Raw genomic sequence first — 25448 nt, forward strand, 5'->3', positions numbered from 1 at the left:
GGTGGCGCGCTATGAGCTTGTAGATCTGCTATTTTTCAATAGCTAAAGCGTAACCTGATGCCAACACCAAAATGGGTTCCCGATCAGAATGGGTTATATTAGTGATTCAGTTTTATCCAAACATCAATCCTGGTGGAGACCATGTGTCCCGGGGCTCTTTTCTTTTGCACTGTCTAGATCTTCTATTGTTTTGCTGTTATTACCTATGCTGCTGCATTGTCTTTAGGAAGACAAACAAACATAACTTGTACTCTTACCGTATGTACAGTACTGTGTAGGGCAGGCTACCTGCATACACAAGATGCAACGATAAAGTGCAACTTTGAACCTTGAAACGTAACGGCTGTAGATCGCTGCCCGTCAACTATAATGTATACTCTTCAAAAGTGTAGCCCACGCACCAGACTCTCCCTCACATGCTAGATATAGGCTTCAATACATTATATAAAATATATACCGTAATAATAATCACTTGAATATAAATAGGGCCTTTAAAAAAAAAACCCCAAGGACGCTTAAGATTACATCTAAAAAGAAACGAAACAAACTATTTCCAGTGCAGACTTGAAAGAGTCCAATGTTTGGCGCCTGGTGAATCTCAATGGGGAGAGAGTTCCGGAAGGGTTGGGGGCGCTGCCACACTGAAAGCTCTGCGTCGCTGAAGGTTCGCTTATCGGTGTCACTAAAATAAGATAGGAGGGCCCAATCAACCCGATATCATCTCAATGGCAGTCTGATCACGTATAGCCGACTGTAATGCAAGCAATCCGTATCTATAAACCAACCATAAAGATACTGATGTGAAAATAAGATCGTGCTTGGATCTATACACTGGGTGGGACGCGATACGAAAAGTGTCTGAAACAATACATTTACATGGGGAAATTACATAAGAGGAAAGCCAATGAAGCTATGTTGGGCCGAGTCAGACAATTATGAGCGGCATCATGTTTTGATTAGGGACATAATGAGGTGGCTGCCAGGGGTAGACGCATTATGTATATATAGTCACAATTTACAGACTGTGAAACATTGAGCTGGCAATTTGTGTGATCATAATGAGACAAGCCACAGCAAGCTAAATGCAATTTCCCCAGACGGGCAAAACAATTGTGCAAACGACAATGGTAATGTCATGATGGGGAGACAATCGGTGCCATTCAGAAATATCAAGACATTTACAAAAAATGTCTCATTTCACTCCTCAAAATCAGTATCACCATGCACCATCATCAACAGACTAGTCTAGTCTCCCCCTCTCATTTCAGTGGGGTTGTCACCTTCTCTACCCGATAACCCAAGAAAGTGACTGAACCGTTAGTAGATTCAGGGGGACCAATACTGTGAGAGAACAGGTTGTGTACGAGTATGCCAATCTGATGGTCGAGACTCGACACGATCCTTGACAAGCATCATCACGTGCCAGGCAAAGTGGCACTACACCCAATCCTGAACAACTATATTTCAGCATGTCTGCTCAGGCAACGGTAACGGTGAGTGACAGAGATTGGAATGGTTACAGGCGGCGTCATCTCCGTCATCCTCTTTGTGATTTAACCCATTCTGTGCGGGAACCCATTTTGGTGTTAGCGCTATGTTATGCTTTAGCTATTGAAAAAATAGCAGATCTACAAGCTCATAGCTACGAGCTTGTAGGTCTGCTATTTTAAAAGAAATCGAAGAGCGACATTTTTTCCGTGTGATTGAGGCTGAATGTCGCCACAGGCTAAGATGGAACCGTTGGATAACTGGAGATGCCGGAGGCTGGAGATGATGATTGGAAGGACCGGAATGATTTTTGAAGCCAATACACCGCTATATAAAGTTTATGTTCGGCGGTGCTAAAAAGAAGCAGAATGCCTGAGTCCTGATTTATACTTGGTTGAGCGTTGTTGAGCACCGGCTCGCAACTAAGTCTTCAATCAGGCAATCAGTCTTCCACACAGCCCGTTTCATTATGCTATGCTGCATGTGGAATGTAAAGCCTCATGTACACGTTACAACGGAGTCCTTTTTCAAAGCTAAAACTTTTTAGGTGATAAATAAGCAAAGCAGCATTATAAACGAGATTCAGCACCGCCTAATTTGGTAGTGCTTTACAATGGTGCCCTCCAGGCGGGTCATGGTACTCTGAGAAAACAGAATTAACACGACAGCCAATTAACAGTCCCCAAGGTGCACAGCCCCGCAACGGTGCAATGAGAGTAAGAAAACAGCCAGCACCCAATAAATGTCCTTTCATTTGTTTATGTGTTGTTTATTTGAAAGGACATTTATTGAGTGGTGTGGCTGTTTTCTTGTTCCCGGGGTCGTGGTACTCAGCAACCCTGAAATGAGGGTTCTGGCATCTTGTCTGGAGTGTAGTGGCTGGGCGGTTGGAACTGGACGCTCCAGTGCAATTCAATCCCACTCCCATCGATGTGATTGGCCGAGACAAACACAGTTCCCCATTTCCACTAGAAAATGTGTCACCGTGAAGAAGTTAAATACCGGGTACTCTCAAAATGTGATTTCATGCCGTCTTCAAGGTCATGACGTGGACAGATTTTACTGCTACATCACAAGAACTGTGATGCCATCGTGGTGCAACTCCGTGTGGGGGGTCCCGGGTGGAGGAGGGGGGGGGGGGGGGGGGGGGAGTTCCAGAGCCCAGGGGGCCGCCCCATGTCCGAAACGGTTGAGAAATGACAGTTACCGTGTGCCGGTCCCTCTACTGTACTGTACTGGCACACCCCAAATCACATACAGTTAATATGTGCGTTGTGTGTGTGTGTGTGTGTGTGTGTTAGGTTGCGCACAGGGGGTGAAAAACAACCATGCTGTTTTCATGCTCATACCCAGCCAGCCAGGCAGGCACCCACCCAGCCAGCCAGCCACCCACACACACACACACACACACACACACACACACATACACACACATAAGTCCGTATAAGGGAGTGATTGCACCACTCAAAAATTGCCTCTGCAAGGTACTCAGCAGCAGTAAGGACACATCTGTATAGGCCTCCTGTCAAGAGCTGGATAGCTGGCTGACCTCGACTGAGAGCACAGAGTCCTGCTAGGCAGAAGCAATGACCAGGGCAGAGAACGGTCGAGGGGGAACTTCATCAACCCACTTGTACAGCTGAGGGTCAAGGAATGGCCGCATGTTGGTTCAGGAGGAGATGAGATCAGCTGTGTAGGAGGAAGAGGTGTTCCAACAGAGGCTGTGCAAATCCAAGAAGGAGTGAGGTGACTTTTTACCGGCCGACCGACTCTGCAAATGAGCGATGTGGGAGAAGGCGATGGCCAGGAAAGTGATGGGGTTATGAACTCTGGCCAGGCCCGAGCTACAATAAATTCAAGTTTCTGGTCCAAGTGGTGGGAACTAAAAAAAAGTGTATAGGACAGAGTAGAGTTCTTTTTTGATTGTCCACCGTGGCCCCAGGTGAGGAATGTGAGGATCTGCATTACTGGTGCAGGGCATAAATAACCCATTCTGACCTGAGATCAGATTCTAAAAAGGTCTTCTACATCCTGACAGTTTTCTGGAAAAGCGTTGTTTCTATGTCAGTCGTTCTTCGATTTTTCAAAAATAGCAGAGCTACAAGCTCGTAGCGCGCCACCGAGTGGCGCGCTACGAGCTTGTAGGTCTGCTATTTTTCAATAGCTAAAGCATAACATAATGCCAACGCCAAAAATGGGTTCCCGCCCAGAATGGCATAAACTCTGTTGCATCAGCACAGGAGCACAGTAAGCAAATATGTCCCACCAGTCCCCGGAAATGGATGGATTTATTTAATATAGGTCAGAGCCCATTTGACTTCCATTATAAAATTAGGTTAAATAATACTGCGTGCCAAAAATAATTAAACATAATTTATGTGGAAAATTACTGGAGGCCACTTCTGTGGCCTACACTGGCAGTGTGCCCCAAGAACTGATCGGTCAAGTGGTTTGCGAGATTATCTGCAGACACACAGGGCGACCCTCTTCTAGGCGGCTGGAGTGTGGAGCCATAAAAATTAAAAATGCTGTCCCTGGGAGTATAAATCAAGGTCACTCACAATCAATAAAACAAGCTTGTTTTAAAAGCAATGGTTCAAAATGCAATGGACCTGCTCTTAAAGTAGGCTATCTTTACAGGTTTTCTCTTCCTGTTCAATATTAAGCCTGTTAAAATAAGGATAAACTTAACATACTCACGAGTGACAGCCGGATTAGAAGTAAAATGTGACACACACTCTGTTGCATGTGAAATGAATGCAATTAAAATGAAATATTTAGGGATGGGTGCCGAATAAGACATTTTGGGCGATATCGATATCCGATATAATTGCCGTTTTGTCCGATAACCAACATCACCGATGTCAATACGATCTCATTCTGTATCGATACAGATACCGATGTGTTTTTTGATTAATCTCCCATCACTAAAAATACTATAATTAATTATTTTCATAGTCCGTTTCCTCTCCCACCTGTCCCTCACTGTGTCTCAAACCTGGGTAAAACCCCCACCACCATGCAAACTCCCTTGTGAGTAGAGCCCTGTAAGCCCGTCGGGACCCGAACAGGTCCCGGCCCGAACAAACACTTAAACTGGACAAGACTAAGGGCCGATTCATACTCCTATTTTAGAGCCGAATAAAAGTCGGTTCGGCGCTGTAGAGCCTACAATGTGACGTCATTTGAGGTTCTGCGGGTAAGTATGAAGATCTGTTCGTCAACTTTCTAAAGCAGGGGCTGGGAAGCAGTGTGTGTATATACAGCATATGCCTGCGTGTAGAGGTCGTCCCCAGGGGTTTTGCTGGGCAATCTCTCTTGTAATCCTCAACTGCACTGGGAATCACTGGAGTGAGGCAGGGGAGCGCCGAGGAGACAGGAGAGAAAGCCTCGAGATGGCTGGGATAAGGAGAGGAGGTCATTGGGGGACAGTGCAAATTGTCACTGCCGGGCAGAAACCCTGTATGCACTACCCGCATGGGACCATTCGTTTTAGGAAAATGGAGAAAAGAACCATATGTGTTGAAGTCATTACGGCGTGGCTGTCTAGCCGAGGCAAAGCATGTGTAAGAGCTCATGTCTGTCTGTCTGTCTGTGGATACCGAGATTCCCTATTTTAATCAGAAGCTCTTTCCATTGGTCAGTAAAACACAAAGACAGACCTACAGTAACCACTTTCAACCTAGCCTCGGAAACCCAGACGTTTTTATTTGCAGGGAGAAATAAAAAAGTCTGGGTCCGAGTCCACTACAATACGGCATAGAGTAGCGCAAACGACGTCGATCACTCCCTGCTGATTTCTGATCGTCTGCACCTTTGTTTAATTGACACGCACACACACACACACTCCTCTCTCTCTCTGTCACTCCAATTAATTAGTCTCATGTCACGCAGCTGCGTCTAGATTCTACCGGCGGATCCTGCCGGGAGCTGCCTATGCCATAGAAAGCTGGCAAATATGTCATTATAATTTAACCTTACGGGTCCATTTGGTTTCAATGTACGCTCTCAAGAGTAAAATGATTGTTAAACATTTGCATTACTTCATTTACACAAAGTCTACACAATTAGGCTAGAGAATGTAAATGTATTGTTATTTTAATCAACGTTTGCCTGTTGTCTCCTATGGTACCAACATCAACACAGCATGGAATTCAATTGTAGACAAAAACTGTAGCGGCGGACGCCGTTACTACCTAATGCATAATGCGAACACAGTTCTACATGTATTTTATAATGTAAATAAAGACACAACTTGCAACAAATGCTTTTGTTGAAGCTAAGGGGCAATGAACAGATATATGGCCCATTAGTTTAGGAATAAACAGGAGAGCATACTTTCTAATTGACCAGTATAATGAGAAGATTTATGAAGAAGGATTGTAAATAATCTCTGATGTCTAAACTCACCTCTGTCTATTCTCATCCTCCTTTTAGTGTGGTGTTCGGGCAAAAGAGTTCCCTCTGGGTATAGGCACCTCTTTTATAGTTCCGGGTGGGTGACACCAAGTGGGAAATGGATAGAAGGGGAGATTGGGGTGGACTATAGTGAATCGAATCATGTATGGTGTGTGTGTGTGTGTGTGTGTGTGTGTGTGTGTGTGTGTGTGTGTGTGTGTCTCTATGCTAAATGCTAACTGTGAATATGTATCGAGGGTGCATAGGTAAAATGGTATTATCATTATAGGAGTGGGGAATCTTTGTATTGTTACCTGGGGAATGGTATGCGCTAACCAGGTAATGCGGGTACCCACTCTATAAAAGGCAGTCAGTGGTCTCCATTGCTCTCCAACCAGAGCAGGCCCGGCAGTGGCGTGCACAGACATTTAGAGGGGCAGGTGCTCAAGTGAAAAAAGGGCACCTTGTGCAGCGTGTGGAACCGGCCCGGTTGCCTTAATAGTGTGAGATTTATAGATTTTGGGGCCTAAATAAAATATTATAAGCGGTTTATCAAGAATTGATCAATGTCACCATGGTCCACATACTGTACAGTGTACACTGTACAAAAGAAAAACGTTTTTTCTACCCGTCTGTCACTACCCATCAACCCATATGTGTCAGTCAGTAGAAGGGAAGTGGGAAGAAAGTGGGAACTACAAACAACAAACACAAAATGCGACGGTCCAAATTAAGTGGGGCACAAAACATTAGATCGGGCAAAAAAGCGGGATGCATATCCAAAATTGACGTCGTTTATTTTAACGGGGGGCGCCACCGCCGCCACTGCGCCTCAGAATGTTAGCTGGGATGATGATTCGGATAACGGGGGAATTATGGAGCAGCTATACCACCACCTCCTCCACCTGCTGCAGTACTATAGCAGTAGCAGCCGAAGACATGCAAGTGGCTGGCCCTTCTGGAGTGGAAACTGCTGCGCAACTTATAGCAGCTGCCACAGTGAGCGAAACAGAGGAGGTGACTCTCCAGGAGGAGGAGGGCAGCGAAGAGGAGAGTGAGACGGAGTCGGAGACAAATGCAGCGGCAGGTGGGTCTCAGATGACCGTCATGTGCCGTATAATAATAATAATATCATCTGATGACCCCGCATCATGGCCAAACCCAACCACTGACTCGGTCAGGACTAGAGCTCGTTAAAAGAGGCCCAGAGCAAGTGATGGACTATATATACATTCCCACAAAATAATGAGACCCCCCTCCTCTGCGATTTTCCAAATTTGTCTGTGTTGTTATTTAGCCTTTCAGAGGCTCATGTCTCCCATATAGTTAAAGCAGTAAAACACACACAAAACACACACAAGTTTCTGTTAGTCTTGCTGTCTATGTATCAAAAAGAGTCACATATTTGATCAGCTCAAGCTCACAATGCATCCCTCTTTATATCTTAAAGAAAATATAGCAGATCTACAGTACAATCTCACAACGAATAAGCCTCGTTTTTTTTTTTTCAAACGTCTTGGAAAAACCTTTAAAAATACGCTGATCAGCCTCTAGCTGCTCCCACCCTTTTAATATATATTTTTAAAACATGCAGAGTGACATTCATTACTTGTGTTTTTTTAATAGGAAGCACGTCACCTTTTGTCACCAAAATGGAGGCCAATCAGGCCATATTGAAAGATGTCCTGTCAGAGCTTTGTGACTAATCACTATGCTAATGCCAACTGAGCTGAGCTACTTCCCCATCAGGGAGGACAGAAACACCCATTGATCAATGTCATTATAACCACCACTGGACCTGATGCTACTCTGAATTACTATATTATTTTAGTAATGGAACATAAACGCAACAGAAGGGTAATGTTAATGTTCACGAACAATTAATGGTTTAATGTTGTCATTACTTGCAATATAAAAATGCACAAGAGAATGATTAGTACAAATGCTGTCTGTATGTCAGTAACGTGTAGGAGGCACAGGGAAATGAAAAGAGCAGCTTGAAAGTAAAAAAAGAGTTCTCGCATATAATTTCCATTTATTTAGGGACGCCTTCCATTAGACTTTGTTGAAACAGGTGGCACTTTATTTACCTCCACCGGTGGAGTTGGATGGGAATTCATTTTTACGTCCATTCCACCTCCACTCCATCTGTTTGTCTATTATCAGGATATATCTCCCAATAGTTATATGCATTTTTGTGGAAGGTTTGCCATGGAGCAACTGATTAACCCGACCCTAATGGGTGTGTGTCAAAAGATGTGCGTTTCTATTCTATATCCTTAGGGTCATCCAAATAACATTAAAACATGTGGACCATGGTAAATCCAGGGGTTGAAAGTTGGGGTACCAATAAAAACCTATAAGGCAAAAACTTTCATTATGCTTTATGTAGCATGTGACATGTCAAACTATAGGGAGTTTTCATTAAAAAAAAAAAGTAAGATACATTTGTGGGCCATTATTGGATAGTGTATAGTGTCGGGCTGTGGCTCAGTGGTTTGTAATAATAATCACAATCTATAAAGTAACCAACTAAAGTTTTCAAATAAGTCAAAGTAGAATGTTTGCTTTTGTCGAGATGAGTAGAACTGAAGTATAATTATATATATATTTTTAATGGAAATACCGTTAAATAAAAATACCTAAAAATTGCAGTTGAGTACAGTAAATGTACCACTTTGATAGCTGGGTGTAGAGGGGGGGGGGGTACAGCTTTAGCCTGCAGTGAATACGGTGAGAGGTTGTTCAGCTTCGAAGAAATCAATTTTCTATCCTAGTGGGTGTAGAGAGCAATTTAGAAGTGTCCATTCAAAACGCCATCCAAAAATATGGGTCTTTGCATGTATTTCATACGCAGACACTGGAACACTCACTCCCTGCACTTTTGTGGATGGATTCATCTCAGCGACATTCTAATTTACAGCGCTCTGGGTATATATATATTCATTCACCCAACAATAAATTATTGTGACTTGGGATCAGCTCTTGTCATGTGGCATTAAATCCTTTTGAATGTTCAGGCAGAAAACAGTATTTGGACTGGGAAAGGAAAGAGGCCGCACAGCTCGTATAGTCACGGTGCCATCAGATTTTTTATTCTTTCCAACGTTTCGGCAACAAGGTGCCTTCTTCAGGGAATGAAGAGGGCAACTTGTTTGCCGAAACGTTAAAACATAAAACATTGATGGCATCGTGACTACGAGCTGTGCGGCCTCTTTCCTTTTCCAGTCAAAGTTTCATCTCCTGTGGTAAGCACCTCCCCACTACTGTTGTGCGCTCCTACCTTTTTGTTTGTTAGAAAACAGTATTTAGTCAAAATATCTCCACTTTTCCTAGCTCTAGCTGATCCATAGCTCTAATGCGGTTGCATTTAGAGCTATGTTACCGATGACTTCCGGGGCTCGCATAAATGCAGGTTGTGAAATGAAATGACAAAGAATGTTTTTGCTACTCACCAATACAAAGGCAGGTTGTGTCATTAGGAAAAAAAAGCCTACTTTCCTTAGTGGAAGCACTCTGAGCCCCCCCCACCACTCGTATAAAAACTTTTTGGCCAGAAAGGGATATCTTTCAGAAGAAAATATTCTTTATGAAGGTTTTCTCTTGGCAATATTGATAGTCGGATAGAGCTCAGAGTGCTTCCACTATAAGGAAAGTAGGCTTTCTAATGACACAACCCGCCTTTGTATTGGTGAGTAGCAAAAACGTTATTTTTATTCACGCTAAAGACGAGAGGCTGGTCTACATTTATGCGAGCCCCGGAAGTCATCGGTAACATAGCTCTAAATGCAACAGCATTAGAGCTATGGACCAGAGACTTTTACATGGCATGAGATAACCCATTCCCTGCATGTGTACTGCATGATGGGATAACATTCAAATCGGTATCGGGGCACACAATTTGCCAGGTGCATTGTGGTTGTTGGGGTACAATAATTATAATCGCACATGTGCCCCATATGAGCTCATCAAAAGGAAGATCATTTCATTCGTAGCGACTTGCCGTTACAAATTAGAACGCTGCTGGGATTGATCCCTCCATAGAAAAAAGTGTTCTATGGATGTATATAGCCTGTAGAATACGAACTGAATATGACTATATCAGACATTTCTCGCGCGTGATACACACGCAGGCTTTTCCCCCCTTTTTGTTTTCCAAGGGAACGTGAGGAGGACCGACAGGGGGAAGAGGCGTCCGCTGAGAAGATGGCAGATGGCGGCTGCATGGCATTCTGACTGCGCACCGATATGAATGAAATAAAGTTTATGAACGGATCATTATAATACACCGTTACATAGAACTAGACTTGTACTACACGTGCTTGTCGGCCACCGGCCTACTTGGGAACGATGCAACTTGGGAACCTACAGTAATAATTCCCGTTGTCAACTTGTCATAGCACCCGTTTTAACTATCTGTCTGTGTCCCTTTTGTGCCCATGCTGTATATGGAGATATCTGTAGTATGCAATGCCTGTTGTCATAGCACCCATTTTTACTGTCTGTCTGTGTCCCACATGGATATCTCTGTATCCGTCTGTCTGCCTGCCTGTGTGTGAAGAGTGCAAACTGACTGTGAAAAGTGGACTGATTAAGTAATCAATTGGCAGGTGTGTGGTTGCCATGGCAATCAATTGGCTGAGGCAGAGGATGGAAATTGCACAGGTGAGGGGATTTAGGCTAATTAGGCCCACTGGCAGAGCCTGACCAGAGCCTTTTGTGGTGGTTCTGGAGAACCGTGGGTCCGACCGACTCGATACCGGGCACTGCACTCCCTGTGGGGGTGTGGAACGCGTGTGTCGAAGGTGAAGTCGGTGGGGCAAACGGTTGTCTAGTTACATGCATTACAACCGTACACACACACACGCACGCACACAGACACACAGACGTGTGGTGCATTTATAATAGGATACAACAACACAGCCAAATAGTCAACAGTTGACTTAATCAATACAAATGACATTGATGTCCTTTTGACTTTTATAATGGTCATCAATAATGGAAGTAATTACAATGTGTGCCCACAGAATGTCACCCATTGTCATCTGGTCACTGAACAATTTTTTTTTTTCATATCGTCAGTCTTCACCATAGCAACAGGATGTGTGATGTCATACACGTGTGTATTGCACGTGCACGTGCACGTGCCATATATGATATGGAGCGTATCTTGAGTGTACAGAGTGTGTCAGATCAAGATATGCAATGTCAAAACAGGTCAGCTCCATATATGGAGATCAAAGGGTGGCAGCAGGGGGCAGTGCATTGAAAGCACAGGGTTTGATGAGGTCCCAGGTAGGGTCGGGCCTTAATTACCGGGCCTGCTGAGAACTCTAGTTTTCCAGGCGAGGCTGCACATATAACTTTGATTAAATGAACCGGTATCAGTCAAAAAAAGGAGACGTCGAAGAGGAACGATGGATGGGGAACGATCAACATGGAATGTCATATTGTCGCAAAGCTTGTCGACATTCCAAAAAAACCTTTACAGACTTTAAATACAGACTTCTACTGAAGATCAAAATAGAAAGACTCTACGGACGAACTACATGCTTCCAGGAAACCGCCGAGGTCCTGCTGGGTCACAATGTACAGTCACTGGCAGAACACTAATCAGACACTAATCAGACACTAATCAGACTTTCATTTGAACATTTCTTTTCAAAAAGTAATCTCTACCAGGCATGTCTTCATGCTGGAGACATACAACAATAACGATCAACTGGAGACCACAGTGATAGAGTAAGAGTGACGGGGATCATTGTGGGTTAGGTGACAAAAACGCATGATTCCATAGTTAACTGCGATTCTTCATAGTCATTTTCACCTATTGAGATAGGAATCAAAGCCTTTTGACCCGGGGAGTTTGGAGCAGCGTTTAATGAGTTAGGTTTTATGAATTTATAAATCTAAAGCACACTTCAAAATATATAAAAAATGCTTGTATTCACTGTTCGCGCAGTACGACAAGGTTAGCATAGCTTTTTCAGGGAGTTGACTTGGCTTTTTGGGAACCGGGATGTTCGGAAGCGGCGTGGTTTCAAAGCAGATTCAAAGCACGCTTATTTGTTAATTACATTCCTTGAGTTGGGTCTATATTCATTTGCCGTGTCTCCCTTATGCCCGATTTATATTTAGTTGTGTGCCAGTATCGCACAGCGACAAGAGATGATCCACAAGCTTATAGTGCATTTTAATTGCTGTGACGCGATGAGCTTGTAGATCAGCTATTTTCAGGTGCGAGACACACACCCGTGCATAACTTAGTATGAATCAGGCTTTGTCATCACTGCCTCTGAGACTGTCTGGAACACCGGTCACCCACTGAATCTACGAGTTGCATGCACAAGGGTATAGGATGTGAATCACACTCCCCACCTCTCTCTCCCCACTCACTATTCTGCTGTACTTCCACCACAAATGTTGCTACATTCAAACATTCGGGTGGGGACGGCCATGTTCTGTCCATTCCATCCACCTTCAACCTTCATTGGTGGACACGGTTACAAAGCCCTATTACTTATATATATATATATATATATATATAGTACAGATGCTCCAAGTAAACGTTCCTCAGTCAAATTGTTACTTGAGTTAAAGTACTGGACTACAAAAACTACTATTCAAGAGCACAACCGATCTAATGAATGCACCGACTTGTTTGTAGAACCTCTATGCTACACAAAGCCCCAAAAAGGCCTATAGAATGTGCGTGCGTAGCGTAGCGTGCTTGTCGCATTAATCAGTGGAATTGCTGTGCATACAGATTGGCGTATAAAACGAAAAATAAAACAATCGTCAAAATCCCAGTGATCCTTTTTCCACTTTATAAATGCTGCAACAAACACTTGCTTTCAGCAAGGTAAACTCAATAAAGTATTGCCTCACAACCAATTAAGCAAATCCTTTGAACCGCAGTATGTTCTTTCCCTTTTGAGGTAGCATCCACTCAGCTGAGGTGATAAGAGCAATTCTACAGTCAGTGAAAATAATTAGTTGGCAAACAAAGTGATGGCAGATGACAATTATGTGGCACATTATAGAAAAGAAAAGCAATTCAACAGCCGAGTTCAAAGCTATACCGTATGCTTAAAAGTAACTACGGTATAACGCGAGATAAAAGTGTCTGTACATTTGGACCAGAATGAATAGTGTGTTCCCAACGACCGCTCTTAATAGAAGATGTCTAGACATTTCATGGGTCGTGATGGACACAGCCAACAACTGATGTATTGCACTCCGACTTGCATTTTCGTACATTTTCTTTCCTCCCACTTTGTGGTCACTAAAAGGCCACTTTTCATTCTCTCTTTTCTCTGGTCTCGGTCCTGCAAGACAAAATTTGTCTTGCAATGTACAAGGGCTTGTACATTAGGACTTGCTCTTATTGCATAACTTTCTTATTGACGTCTGTTGCGCAACGTTCGGGGTGTTAACCCCGAACGCCCTGAAGTAGCTTGATGTAGCCAAAACACTCTCGATGCGATGGACAACGAGAGGTATGACTAATTTCAAGACTTTCGATCTCGTCGGCTAAAATGGGGGGGAAAACATTTAGAATTTTGCGCAACAGACGCTCCCAGCCTGTGGAGCGATGCGATCGGTTTTGATAATAGGTTTTTTCAATAATCTCCGTCCTATTGATCAATCTCCGCCCTGAGCGTTGGGCGTTACTAATTGATTGAACGGACAACTCCGTCCTTGCCGCTCGGGGTGTCAAGAACAAAAACTAAAATATTAGAATATTAAGCATAGCATCGCTGGCAGAATAGATGGGGCATGAGGCATAACTTTCTTATTGACACATGTAATTAAAAACTAACAAAGTCCTAACGTACATTTGTCTTGCAGGACCGAGACCAGAGAAAAGAAAGAAAGAATGAAAAGTGGCCTTTTAGTGACCACAAAGTGACGCTCGGGGTGTTAATTAGCTCCAGCACAGGCATTTGCCAGTCATTTTTGGGGCACTGACTTAAGAAAGAAAAACATAAATAATAATAGTCTTGTTTTCAAAACAGAGTAAATTAGAACCTTTATTGAGTGGGCGTAATTATTTGTTGTACAAAGAAATGTACAAGAATAAATCCCAGGAGAAAATAGCTAGTGATAAGAAAGAAATCCCCGGTGGTACAGTATTTTAATGATGCTTTTAATGATTTTACTTATGTTTACGTCGTTTGTAAATCCTCTCAAGGAATACCTTGACGTATAGGAGCTGAAAAAGGGTGTAGGTGATAATAGGGGGGGGGCTTTTCTAGCGTGCGCCGTACCGTACCGTACCGTAAATGTGTGTGGAAAAAAGTATACCGGCCACCGCCCGCGCGGTACCCCATGCTGTGACCAAAACACTGCTGAGTAATAGAGCATGAGTGCACCTCCAAGCAGTCCATCATCAAAGTTGGGGAGAAAGCCACGACACTAGCCTTGGCTCCTCCACAGCTACGTAGGGCTTCTTGCCACTGCATGGCAGCTACAAGTCGACCTGGGAAGGCAGTTTAACCCATTTTGACCCGAGATCAGATTTTAAAAAGAATGTCTGTTTGAAAATGACAGTTTTCTGAAAAAGTTTCTATGTCAGTCGTTCTTCGATTTTTCAAAAATAGCAGACCTACAAGGTCGTAGCGCGCCACTCGGTGGCGCACTATGAGCTTGTAGATCTGTTATTTTTCAATAGCTAAAGCATAACGTAATGCTAACACCAAAACGGGCTACCGCCTATAATGGGTTAACCCATTTCGGGTGTGAACCCCCTTTTGGTGTTTTAAGCATTCCGTTCTTTTGAGATGGGGGGTCCGTGGCAAAATACAGATAATTCTGGGGCTCCTGAAATATTGAGCACCACTGATATAGAAACATAGGTATTTCAGAAAACTGTCATGACTTAGAAGACTTTTTTTTTTTAATTTCGTTGTCAGGTCTAAATGGTTTAAGTTCCCAGCACACATCTCAGCCACTTCATTCCACCGAGACTATGGGGTTGACATCAGAGTCTACAAAGCAAGTGGTCTTACTGGAACTGAAGAGGCCAACAAGCGCAAAAGGAAGGGGTGAAACATGGAGAACTGGTGGCAGAGTGCAGGAGCAATGGCTGGAAAGCCCGCGTTGAACCAGTTGAAGTTGTGCACGCTAACCCTAGGGTTTATAATAATATGTTTTAATGTTAGAATAGGAATAGGTTAACTCAAATAAAGTTGTGATCACATGATGCTTTGTAGAAACTTTAATGAAATTTACGTTTCTCAAATTCCCCAAAATTGGGAACGGCATCAGACCCAAAACCTGCATCGGCCAGGCTCTAGAATATACGATTGGCAGAAATTGCATCGCTGTCTACCCTGGAAGGGATCGAGTCCCCCCTTTTGTGATCCTTCCGGCGGTGTGCATGCCTTTATTTTCATGTCTTGGGATGGCCAGGGGATGTTTGTTTTCTTTCAGTAACAGTACAATTGAGTTGACTTGTCAGTGTAACAACAATGTTTTACACGAACACAGTGTTGCAATATTGATCAATGTAAGCGCACATGGAATCTTAAGTGGACAATGTTATACTGCCGTTAAAAGCCATCCTATACCTTAAAGCAGTTCAATTGGTGCATTTCAGCTCCTTCTCTTCATAGTAATTATTGTTTAACTGTGATCTTGATGGGAGGTTCAAGCTAGCCTGGCATACTCTGGCAGATTCGTCTCGTTTCCAGGCTATCACTAAGTGGGTTTGTGACCAGCATTATACTGTTCCCATGTATAACTCTAAATGTAGCCGTTTATGCCGGCAGTGTGCACACTGGGGCCAGTGGAGCAGGTAGGAGAGGTTTTGATAGGTTTGATAACTTACCCAGATAACTTACCCAGCAGAGTACAAAAATAAATAAATTTTCGAAATAAGCTCTGCTTTGAAAAGCAAGGTCAGGGTGGACTAAACCATAACACCACTGAAACAGTGCATTTCTGTGAAGCGGGTATAGGTAGCCCGAGTCCTAGACAGATGTTTCACACCAATCCCATGCCAATTACTCCCCAACACATAGTAGGCTTAGGCTATGTGGGGGAAAAAAAGCAAAAGAAACAAGTGCTACTACCTACCATTGTACTGTTCATAAGAGTTCCCCTTATGCGTGGAAAAAAAATGGAGTCCACATACCAAGGTGACCTAAGTGTCAGAATGCAGTAATTCCCTCTCTCTTTTTTTTTCCTAAGGCTAATTTATTACCGACCACAGTGGGGAGAGACAGGAGACTTGGGGGGGGGGCGGGGACGGGGGGCAGGGAGAGGGGACGATGTGTGCAACACAGGCCAGGGGGGACAGCAGAGACACTCTGGCCACCGGCCAAAAAAAGCTAAGTTTTCCAACTTTGGGATGCAAGCAAGGTCTGCACAATTCTTCTTTGTCTCTCTCGGTTGTCTCATTAATATTCATGGGTTACAGCAGGGTATACAATAGGTTCCATCTTTGGTCTTTATAGTCAGAGGGGAAACTCATCATAAATATGCACCAAATGGATGGAGGAATTGTCCTTTTTTTGCAGAGTTAATTTTGCACGCACACACAATATGTTGCATATGTGTACTATCGACAAGCGCTCATGCTGTGCAAACATCAATGTCCGTTACCATGCCCTATCCTGAATGGTACCACTTTCAATGCTATACCTTATCTTATATATTATATATATTTTCTTTTTTGAGGGGCGCCAACTATATTCAGCTATATATTTTTGCATTAACAGAAACATGAAATGCCGTTGACAATGAATGGAGAATTTACATCATCGCTCATGTCTGAGCAAAGCGGCTATCATGTCTTATAGCACAAACATGAAATACCACCGACAATGAATGGAGAATTTACGCCATATATGTAGACGAGCATATCGAGCTATTTTGTCCTAACACAGAGATTGTCCTACACAAAGATTTATGATGATAGTGTGTAGGAGTTTTTATTATTTAACGTTACTTCCACTGTAGCACATCTGTTCCAAGGACATCTCTACACATCTACTGTGTGTACTGTATGTAGTATATTGATGCCGTCCGCCAGAGCCTTGTACTAAAAAAGGGAACTGTGTTACAATGGATCCACTGTAGTTATTTATATCGAAGCGCTTGTCAATACTTCCATTGGTTCAATGGTTCACACATACTTTAACCACTTGTACATTCACTTTGAAAAAAAAAAAACGAATAAAAAAAATGTGCAAAAAATAGCAGTACACAATACATTACACATTGTTAGCTTGTAGATTGGCTAATTTGCAATTGTTGTGCAAAGCTGGAGGGTGACGAGGCAGGGGCATTAATGTATGAAAAAGGGAGAGCTACAGCACTAAGAACAATATAAATGATGCATTGCTTCAGAAATTATGCAGTAACTTTTCCAAAAACAAGAAGAATGACGCAAAACCAGCTTAGAATTAAGTCTGGGGAAATTATTATTAGTTATCCGTGCAAGATTTTAAAAACAAAAAAATAAATAAAAAAGAGAAGAGAAAAGAAAATCCCCCCCCCCCCCCAAACTGTACTTTTCTCAGTTAATGTGCCATGAATAAAGTGGAGTTTACTGGCAAATCGCACGCGTGTGATTTGCAGAGGGCGAATCAATGCGAATGCATTGCTTTTACCTGCATGTATTCTACCATGCAGTGCAAACAAGTCTGAGGGGCTAAACAGTGCAGCGACAATCTAATGGTTTCCTCACCTCTGCTTTAGGCCATTTTGGGACGGGAACCCCTTTTGGTGTTGTCATCATGCTATGCTTTAGCTATTGAAAAATAGCAGATCTACAAGCTCATACGAGCTTGTAGGTCTGCTATTTTTGAAAGACCCGAAGAACGACTGACATAGAAACATGACTTTTTCAGAAAACCGTCAGGAAGTAGAAGACATTTTTTTTAGAATCTGATCTCAGGTCAGAATGGGCTTATAGGCCGCAGGCTGTCATTACGGCAGCTCCTCTTCCATGAGAAGATAGATGGGTAGCATCGGGAAACAAAGTGCTGCTTGGCTGCCTGCAAAGCGCCCTTCCCCCGTTTACTCGGGTATAGAACAACTTCGAGAGCATGTGTCTCTCAAACTAAAATTTCCACCAAACTGAAGTGAATTCTAACGGCACGCAGACGCATACCGCTAGTGCACGACACGCGTGTACGAATAAGGCAATTACGAATATTGACAAAATACACACGGAAGGCAGACGGCTGCCGTGCCATATGACAGCGACCTGCTCGATACACAAGTATACATACAAAGTAGACGGGAATACACACGTTCCAACAAAATGTTAACCCATTTTGGACTGAGGTCGATAAAAAAATCAAAACATTTTTCTGAAAAACCCATGTTTCTACTTTCTTGTATGTCAGTGGTGCTCGACCTTTTTCATGTCAAGGACCCCCAGAATTATCTCTATTGGGCCACGGACACCCCCATCTCAAAATATGTAGTTCCAGGGACCCCCCCAGAAGCCAATATTTTAATAAAAAATGTTCGCTCTGAAATATATATATTCAAAGATTTGTGCCACATTTTCACGATTCTTCAAAAATAGCAGATCTACAAGCGCGCTATGAGCTAGTAGATCTGCTATTTTTCTCAATTGCTAAATTGTAACATAATATTTAAAACGCCAAAAGGGGTTCCCGCCCAAAATGGGTTAATTTAGTTAAGTGCACAGCTGTCTGCATAAACGTGTAGCCGACTGTCAAGACTAAGCCTAATCACATTATACTGCCACTATATGTGCTGTGAAAATTTCAACAGGATTGCTTTTTTTTCCTTTTTTCTCATCTTTTTTTCTTTTCTCGAACCCGTGAACAACTATATCAGGATGTTCAATACTCATGGGACCAAATTTACCAAGCATATGAAGACATCATGCATACATGCGTCATGAGTACATTTGAGAAGTCAGGCTAGTACTGTACACGCAGCAAAGGGATCGGATCTTATTTCCAGGCCTTGCACGTCCCGTTCGTGCTTTGCAAACTGATATGCAGTCAAGCCAAACAGTTCATAAATCATTGAGATGAGTAAAGAGAGGTATATATATATATATATATATATATATATATATATATATATATATATATATATTTTTTTTTTTTAAAAGAGAAAAACTGACTGTGCTCATTATAAGAGATGGATAGATGGGGAGATAAATACAGGGACAACAATGATGGATCAGGGAGCACACCGTTCACATGCAGACAGCCTATAGCACAGGTTTATGCGTTTGTACCATAGTGTGTGCATTGCACCTATTGCAAGTGTGTTTGGCCAAGGGGTGTGCGCGTGCGTGTGCATGTGTGTGTGTGTGTGTGTGCGTGTGCACGCGTGTGTCTCCGCATACAGTATATGCAAGGCGCTATATATAGACCAATTAATCGTTTACAAACATTGGGGACTGGGCGCACAGGTGACTTGTTTCATGTAATCAATTCCCAGCAGATCTCCAAAACCTGTTGTATTGGGGATAGCGCTGGTTTCAGTCCATTCAGCCTCTCCTGTGTGTTGGCTATAGTGAGATGCACCCTATATAGGAGACATTTGTACTTCAAAGCGCAACAGTGTTGCGCAACAGAGAACAGCTGATATACAAGACCACATCGCATCGCGGATGCCACCGTCGCGAGCGTAGAGGTCTGCGCGCGCGACACCGTCGCGGGACGAAGCATAAGTTATACTCGATGGGCTGCAGGTGCGCGTGCAGCCGCGGACAAGCGGGGCTCTGCTGCCGTGATCGTGAGCGCACCTCCCGCTCTCATATGACAGCGACTGGAGGCGCGGTTTTGAGGACGACTTATTTGAATTGCTATTATTGTTCAAACCAAGGATTATATAATTTCAAGGGCGAGAGATCACAATACAAATCCTAATCATTCTTCCTCCACACTGGGAGAAAAAAAAGCATCTGAAAGTTTAATGGTGCATTGTGACAAGGAGACAACGTTTTTACACAAATATAAGTCGGAAATAAAACTGTTAGGAATAAAGTAAAGGGAACACCATCTATCCGTCGATCTATTTATCTATTGTATCCACCTATGCATCCATCGGCTATCGATATCTATCAGCCATCCATAATTGGATGCCAACCACACAGTGCAGTAACTGTGCCTGCCTGCGTGCGTGCCTGCGTGTTAGCGTGTGTACTGTATGTGTAGCTGTAGGCGCATAGTCCAGCCGTTCCGACCGAAAATCAACCGAAGCCTCCTCATACCCTCCCCTGAACTTAACCGCAAGCATGTCGCAGCGCGGTCCTAATATCAACGCATGTTCGCAGACCTTTTTCAGTCGCCCGAGCATGCCCATACTCGTCGAAAACAACCGTATACTGATCCTATATAAGTGATCACGGCCTGGTCTTGTCTATTGATAACAGTCGAATCGGGTGCATTAGTCACCGTTTGTTTTTATAGAGATAGCAACTTTCCTGAGACTGCAGGGTGGACTGAGAGCCAGTGCTCTCTTACCACTTGCCAGATGGTGACAGAGTGAGCAGTCAGTGCTGGGGGGGGTGACGACGGATGGACGGGTGACGGACAGGGGGGTCCCTGATGATGGTCTGAGCCTTCACCCTATATACACTCCCCCGGGTGGCACCGGGTCCTGGCAGGGCTCTGGCAGGGCTCAGTTCTGCTGTGGTACACCGGGCTGTTCTCTAATAACCCTCTCTTTGCACAGCCTCGCTGTCATATTCTTTAAGCATCGTCTGCACCATGCAGTGACACAGCCCCGTCAGGATACTCTCAATCATACGCAACCCCCTGAAGTAAAGTTGTACTTCGTGTCGCCAAGTCTGACGAGCGTGTCCTATAGTGCACAGCGACGTTCATATAATCCTAATTTGTTGCTCCCGCGGTCCTAACCCATTCTGACCTGAGATCAGCTTATGAAAATGTCTTCTGCGTCCCGACGGTTTTCAGAAAATGCTATGTTTCGGTGTCAGTCGTTCTTCGATTTCTCAAAAATATCAGACCTACAAGCTCGTAGCGCGCCACTCGGAGCTTGTAGATCTGCTATTTTTCAATAGCTGAAGCAAATAATGCCAACACCAAAAAGGGGGTTCCCCCGCCCAGAATGGGCTAAAGGCGACAGGCGGGCAGCCTCGGCATCTGGTCGCACATGGCTGCGCCGCGTGAACCAATTAGTCGCCACTTATTCCCATGAAAGGGCATTTCCCCCCCCCCCCCCCCCCCCAAAGGAACTCGAAGCTATACTCCACGCTCTCTCCACTAGTTAATGATCATATGCTTCAGTTTAGCGGGTTGTTAAACTGCGGTTATTATCCTGGAAGCCACAACGATGTGCCAGGGCTCTCATTTCCCTCTCTCCCCCGTACCCGTAGGCCGTCTCGTCACTGTGGTGTCATCATCAAAATGAACATTGGTGTGTGAGCCGTGTGTATTTCATGTATGTGGCTTTATATCCATGTATGTGTGTGTGCGTGTGCCTTTTCAGATGTCACAGCTAATACACCAGATACTGTTGTTGTTGAGGACAGTAGAGAAGTGACCATATTCTGGAAGTGGCATGCCGTACATTTGACCTCAGTCTGGAAGAGGCATTCCTTACCAAGGTGCTCAAGTACAGTACCAGCGTCTTAAGGATGCTATTACACAGCTTGGCGACAGATGTAAACTACTTGTGTTCATAATTTGGAAGCCTCGGTGATGTCCATAAATCAGTGGTGAGGGGCCTGCAGATTGCAGGCATGCCCAATAAGCCGAGAGCTATTAAGGCATCGGCAAGATTCTGTTCGGCGTCTGCAATAATTAGCAGTCGCCATATATGGAGAAGGCCATGCTTTCTGTACCCGTGAAATAAAGATGTTAAATGTGTGTGTGTGTGTGTCCATCCAGACGGCTTATGTCTGTGTCCAATAGTGCTTTTTGACTCCAACATATGTATTGTTTTGTGAGTGTGAATGAGCTCACTACTCATCAGGGGCAGTGGAACACAAACATTGTAGGTGACGAGCCAAGCGTGGGCGGAGAAAGGCATGAGAGTGAGAACAATGCTCAACACTTCCACTGTGCACAGGAAAGAAGCTTGGGAGTCTTTGTGTGAGTCATAATCGCTGTCATTCTGGCTGTTCCGGCTGCGCTATAAGCTTCACTTCTCAGATCCCGTGCTGTCTAATCTACCCAGGTTTCCCCCCCCGCCCAGTTCCGGAACGTTAAAGTGAAACGTGTCACACAGATGACTTTAAGCGGGCAAACCCCTCTTTTATTTATTCCCGACTCCCTTTGGGAGAGGTGACATCTAAATCACTGGCCTGCCTTTGGCTTTTAACCCATTCAGGGCAGGGTACCCCTTTTGGTGTTTGTAAGTCATTATGTTATGCTGTAGTTGTTGAAAGATAGCTGATCTACACGCTCATAGCGCGGCAGCTACGAGCTTGTCGGTCTGTGGATTTTTGAAAAACCTGTGAAAATTTGCGTAAAATCTTTGAATATATATTCTTTCAGAGCGTTTTTAAACGTTTTTAACTCAAATCTTTGAATGTATATTCTTTCAGAGCGTTTTTAAACGTTTTTAACTCAAATATTTGCTTCTGGAACAACATATTTCCAGATGGCGGTCGGCGGCCAATTATAAATGTTGGGGTCCTTGACATGAAATATTGAGCACCACTGACCTAGAAACGTATAGGCTTTTGTCAGGATTTAGAAGACATTTATTTAGAATCGGCCTCGGTCTAAATGGGTTAAGAGTCCCTGTCAACCCCAGCCCAGCCCCCCGTCCCCTCCCCTCCCCTCCTCCTCCTCCTCTGATTTAAGGCTGGCGGGTGCCACTGGCATCAGAGCCGGAGCAATCCATGCTGCATAATTCAACGCCGTTCTCAAACCTGTCTCATTAAGGGGTCTTGGCTATGGTCCATGCCTCTGAGTATGAGGCTTTAACCCATTCTGACCGGGAACCCCTTTTGGTGTTAGCATCATGTTATGCTTTAGCTATTGAAAAATAGCAGATCTACAAGCTCATAGCGCGCCACCGAGTGGCGCGCTACGAGCTTGTAGGTCTGCTATTTTTGAACGACTGACATTTTTAGAATCTGATCTCAGGTCAGAATGGGTTAATCAGACCAGTGTTGTGTCCAGTGGAAACCTCGTATGAATCTGATCTCAGGTCAGAATGGGTTAAATGACAGATCCGTTGCCAGGTTAGTACAGACAGCCCACATAACCAGCCTCATGCTATGTGCCTAAGCCTGAACGTCTCGTTCAGCTTCAGCACCTTTTCCCTGCAGCCCCCTCTCTGGCACGCCCAGGCCTAAATGTCCATCTTTATCCAGCCATGTATCGGGACCCCCCCCCCGTTGTGCTAAGTCCAAGCGTAAGAGCCGCTCTGCGGCTCACACTAAAGAGTGCAAACTCCCAGTCCCAGTTCCAATATTGACTGTCCTCCAATACGGACTGTCCTTCACCTGCAGATGACGTTTCAGCTCCTTCTCTGAGCTCCAGCTCTAACCCCTCCCGGAGATCTCTAGCCCCCCCCCCAGCACAGCCATGATGAGTAGAGGCCACCGCCTCGGCCATTATGACGCACGCAAGGTCTGGGGTGTCGCGACTTTTGCACCCGGCCCACAGGGGATGCGGGGATTGCAACACCCACAATTTCACATGATTCTATCTCACCCATTTCTCTCCTTCTCCTTCTCCTTCCTTCCTTCCTTCCTTCCTGAGGTAGTCATTTGTAATAAAAAACCATTGATTAAATGAAACTCCCCTTACTGTACTGTACATGCATGAAAACCTATTGGCCAACTTAAGACTTACTTGAGGTACATTGAATTAAAAACATTTTCCAACGTCTAGAGACGTGGAAGAACCGATTCGTGCAACGGCAAGGGCAAAACACCGAGCTTTGTTGATGTATGGGGGAGTTCAGATTTTGTTACATTTCTTTAAAGGTCGCCGGGATCGAGGAGTTCCACAGGATTGCAGGGGTTATTATCTTTCATTCTTTATCTATACGCTTATTTATTATTATTTACTTTATTTACTTTTCTGTCGCATGAATGCATGTACAAATACTGTACTATATGCAGCAGTCGCTCGCTGTCGGGTGGCAACCTTTGTATGTCCAGTCAATATTTGTAAAACCCAAAGACAGACTTGCATATGGGCAATCTTTAGCTATTTTAGAACAATTTAAAAAGTGAAAGTCGTTAATGTAAGTTCACAGCACAGCAGCATGCTACGTGTTGTGAGCTTGCAGATCAACTATCTTTGCATAGTAGTAGAGTATATAGGTTCAGGCACGTGCAGAGTGTGTTAGAGAGGCAGGGGCTGAAATCCCATAAGAGGGCCCTTTTGGCCCAAAATAGCAGATCTACAAGCTCACAATGCGACGCGTTGAGAGCTTGTAGATCAGCTATTTTCCGGGCGCAACCCTGCACTCTTTATCTACTGGAGATGCGGTGCAACGACATGGATTTCCAAAGGAATTCGTTCGGCGCAAAAAACTGCGTTCAAGTTCATGGAGACTTTGGGGGGAAAAAACTATTCTCCTGAATGCTGCCTTCCGGTATATGGCATGGAAAGGAGAGGAGGGCATTTTGCATTTCTTTCACCATAGTAAACGCTGCAACCGTGGTCTGGAGAGGGCAGTTGTTTTACAGACGGGTAAAAGGGCAGGGGCTGAAGCCCCCTTTGATATATGTGTGCACATCCCTTTATAGGTCCAATATATAGAGCGCCTATCTCCTATGTCAGACAGTTTGATGTACAAGTACACCCCCTGGACAGTATGTCGCAGGGACTTACCCCCCAATCCAACGCTTGGCGCTGAGTGCCAAGCCCCAGTCGGCAAACCCCTGACCTCCCACTCTTAGGGGCGGACACTCCTTAACAGCAAGTGATCAAATAAAATAAAACATAGGCTCGAGATAATTTGCTTTTCCATGTGGTTTAAGTGTTCATAATTGCTGCTCTACCACTGCACTAAGCCACTACTAGTGGGGGTGGTATAGTTCTATATCTGCATGGATGGATGCATCCCTTTTGCATGGTTTGACTGAGCCGAGAGAGTGCTGCTTTATGAGTTGCTTTCTGCATCGCTGACTATTTCATTAGTGCGTTGACAGAGGGTGTGTGAGACGCACACTGACCTGCCAAGTGAGGGGGGCAGGTGACGATCACGGCTTTACACAGGAAGGAGTGTTTGGCAGTCTTCACGTTGGCCCAGTCGCCATCCTGTGTACACACACAGACACACACACGCACACACACACACACACGCACACAGAAAACGAAATGCGATGACTAAGGCACAGAGGCAGTTACAGATTTGTTGAGAACTTTGCTTGCATATACAGTACACGGTTTGGTATGATATTTATATATGAGGTTTTTAAACACTTTACACATGAATTTGTTTGTTAAATTAAATACAGTATGACAGCTGACCTCACGCTTTCTATAGGTCTATCATTTTAATATTTATATGTATTCATTTTTACTGGATTATGAAATATTTCGTATCAATTTGATACAAAAATATGTTTTTTTTAAACAATTTGGCCATTCTAGTAATTAATGAAGCAAGGAAAGACCAATATT

At 44.0% G+C, this 25448-nt stretch overlaps 1 protein-coding gene across 2 annotated transcripts in view; it reads right to left on the reverse strand.

The window, feature by feature from the left end:
• Positions 1 to 25448, reverse strand: part of LOC308310284 (putative flavin-containing monoamine oxidase A) — a 103937-nt gene that overhangs the window by 64256 nt on the left and 14233 nt on the right. For both annotated transcript variants that reach the window (XM_080756559.1, XM_080756560.1), the window contains exon 7: positions 24998 to 25082. In XM_080756559.1, the coding sequence (XP_080612685.1) occupies positions 24998 to 25082 (85 nt within the window). The remainder of the gene's footprint in view (positions 1 to 24997; positions 25083 to 25448) is intronic.

The sequence above is a fragment of the Protomyctophum bolini genome, assembly GCF_963924005.1.
Source record: "Protomyctophum bolini genome assembly, chromosome: 22".
Lineage (NCBI taxonomy): Eukaryota > Metazoa > Chordata > Actinopteri > Myctophiformes > Myctophidae > Protomyctophum > Protomyctophum bolini.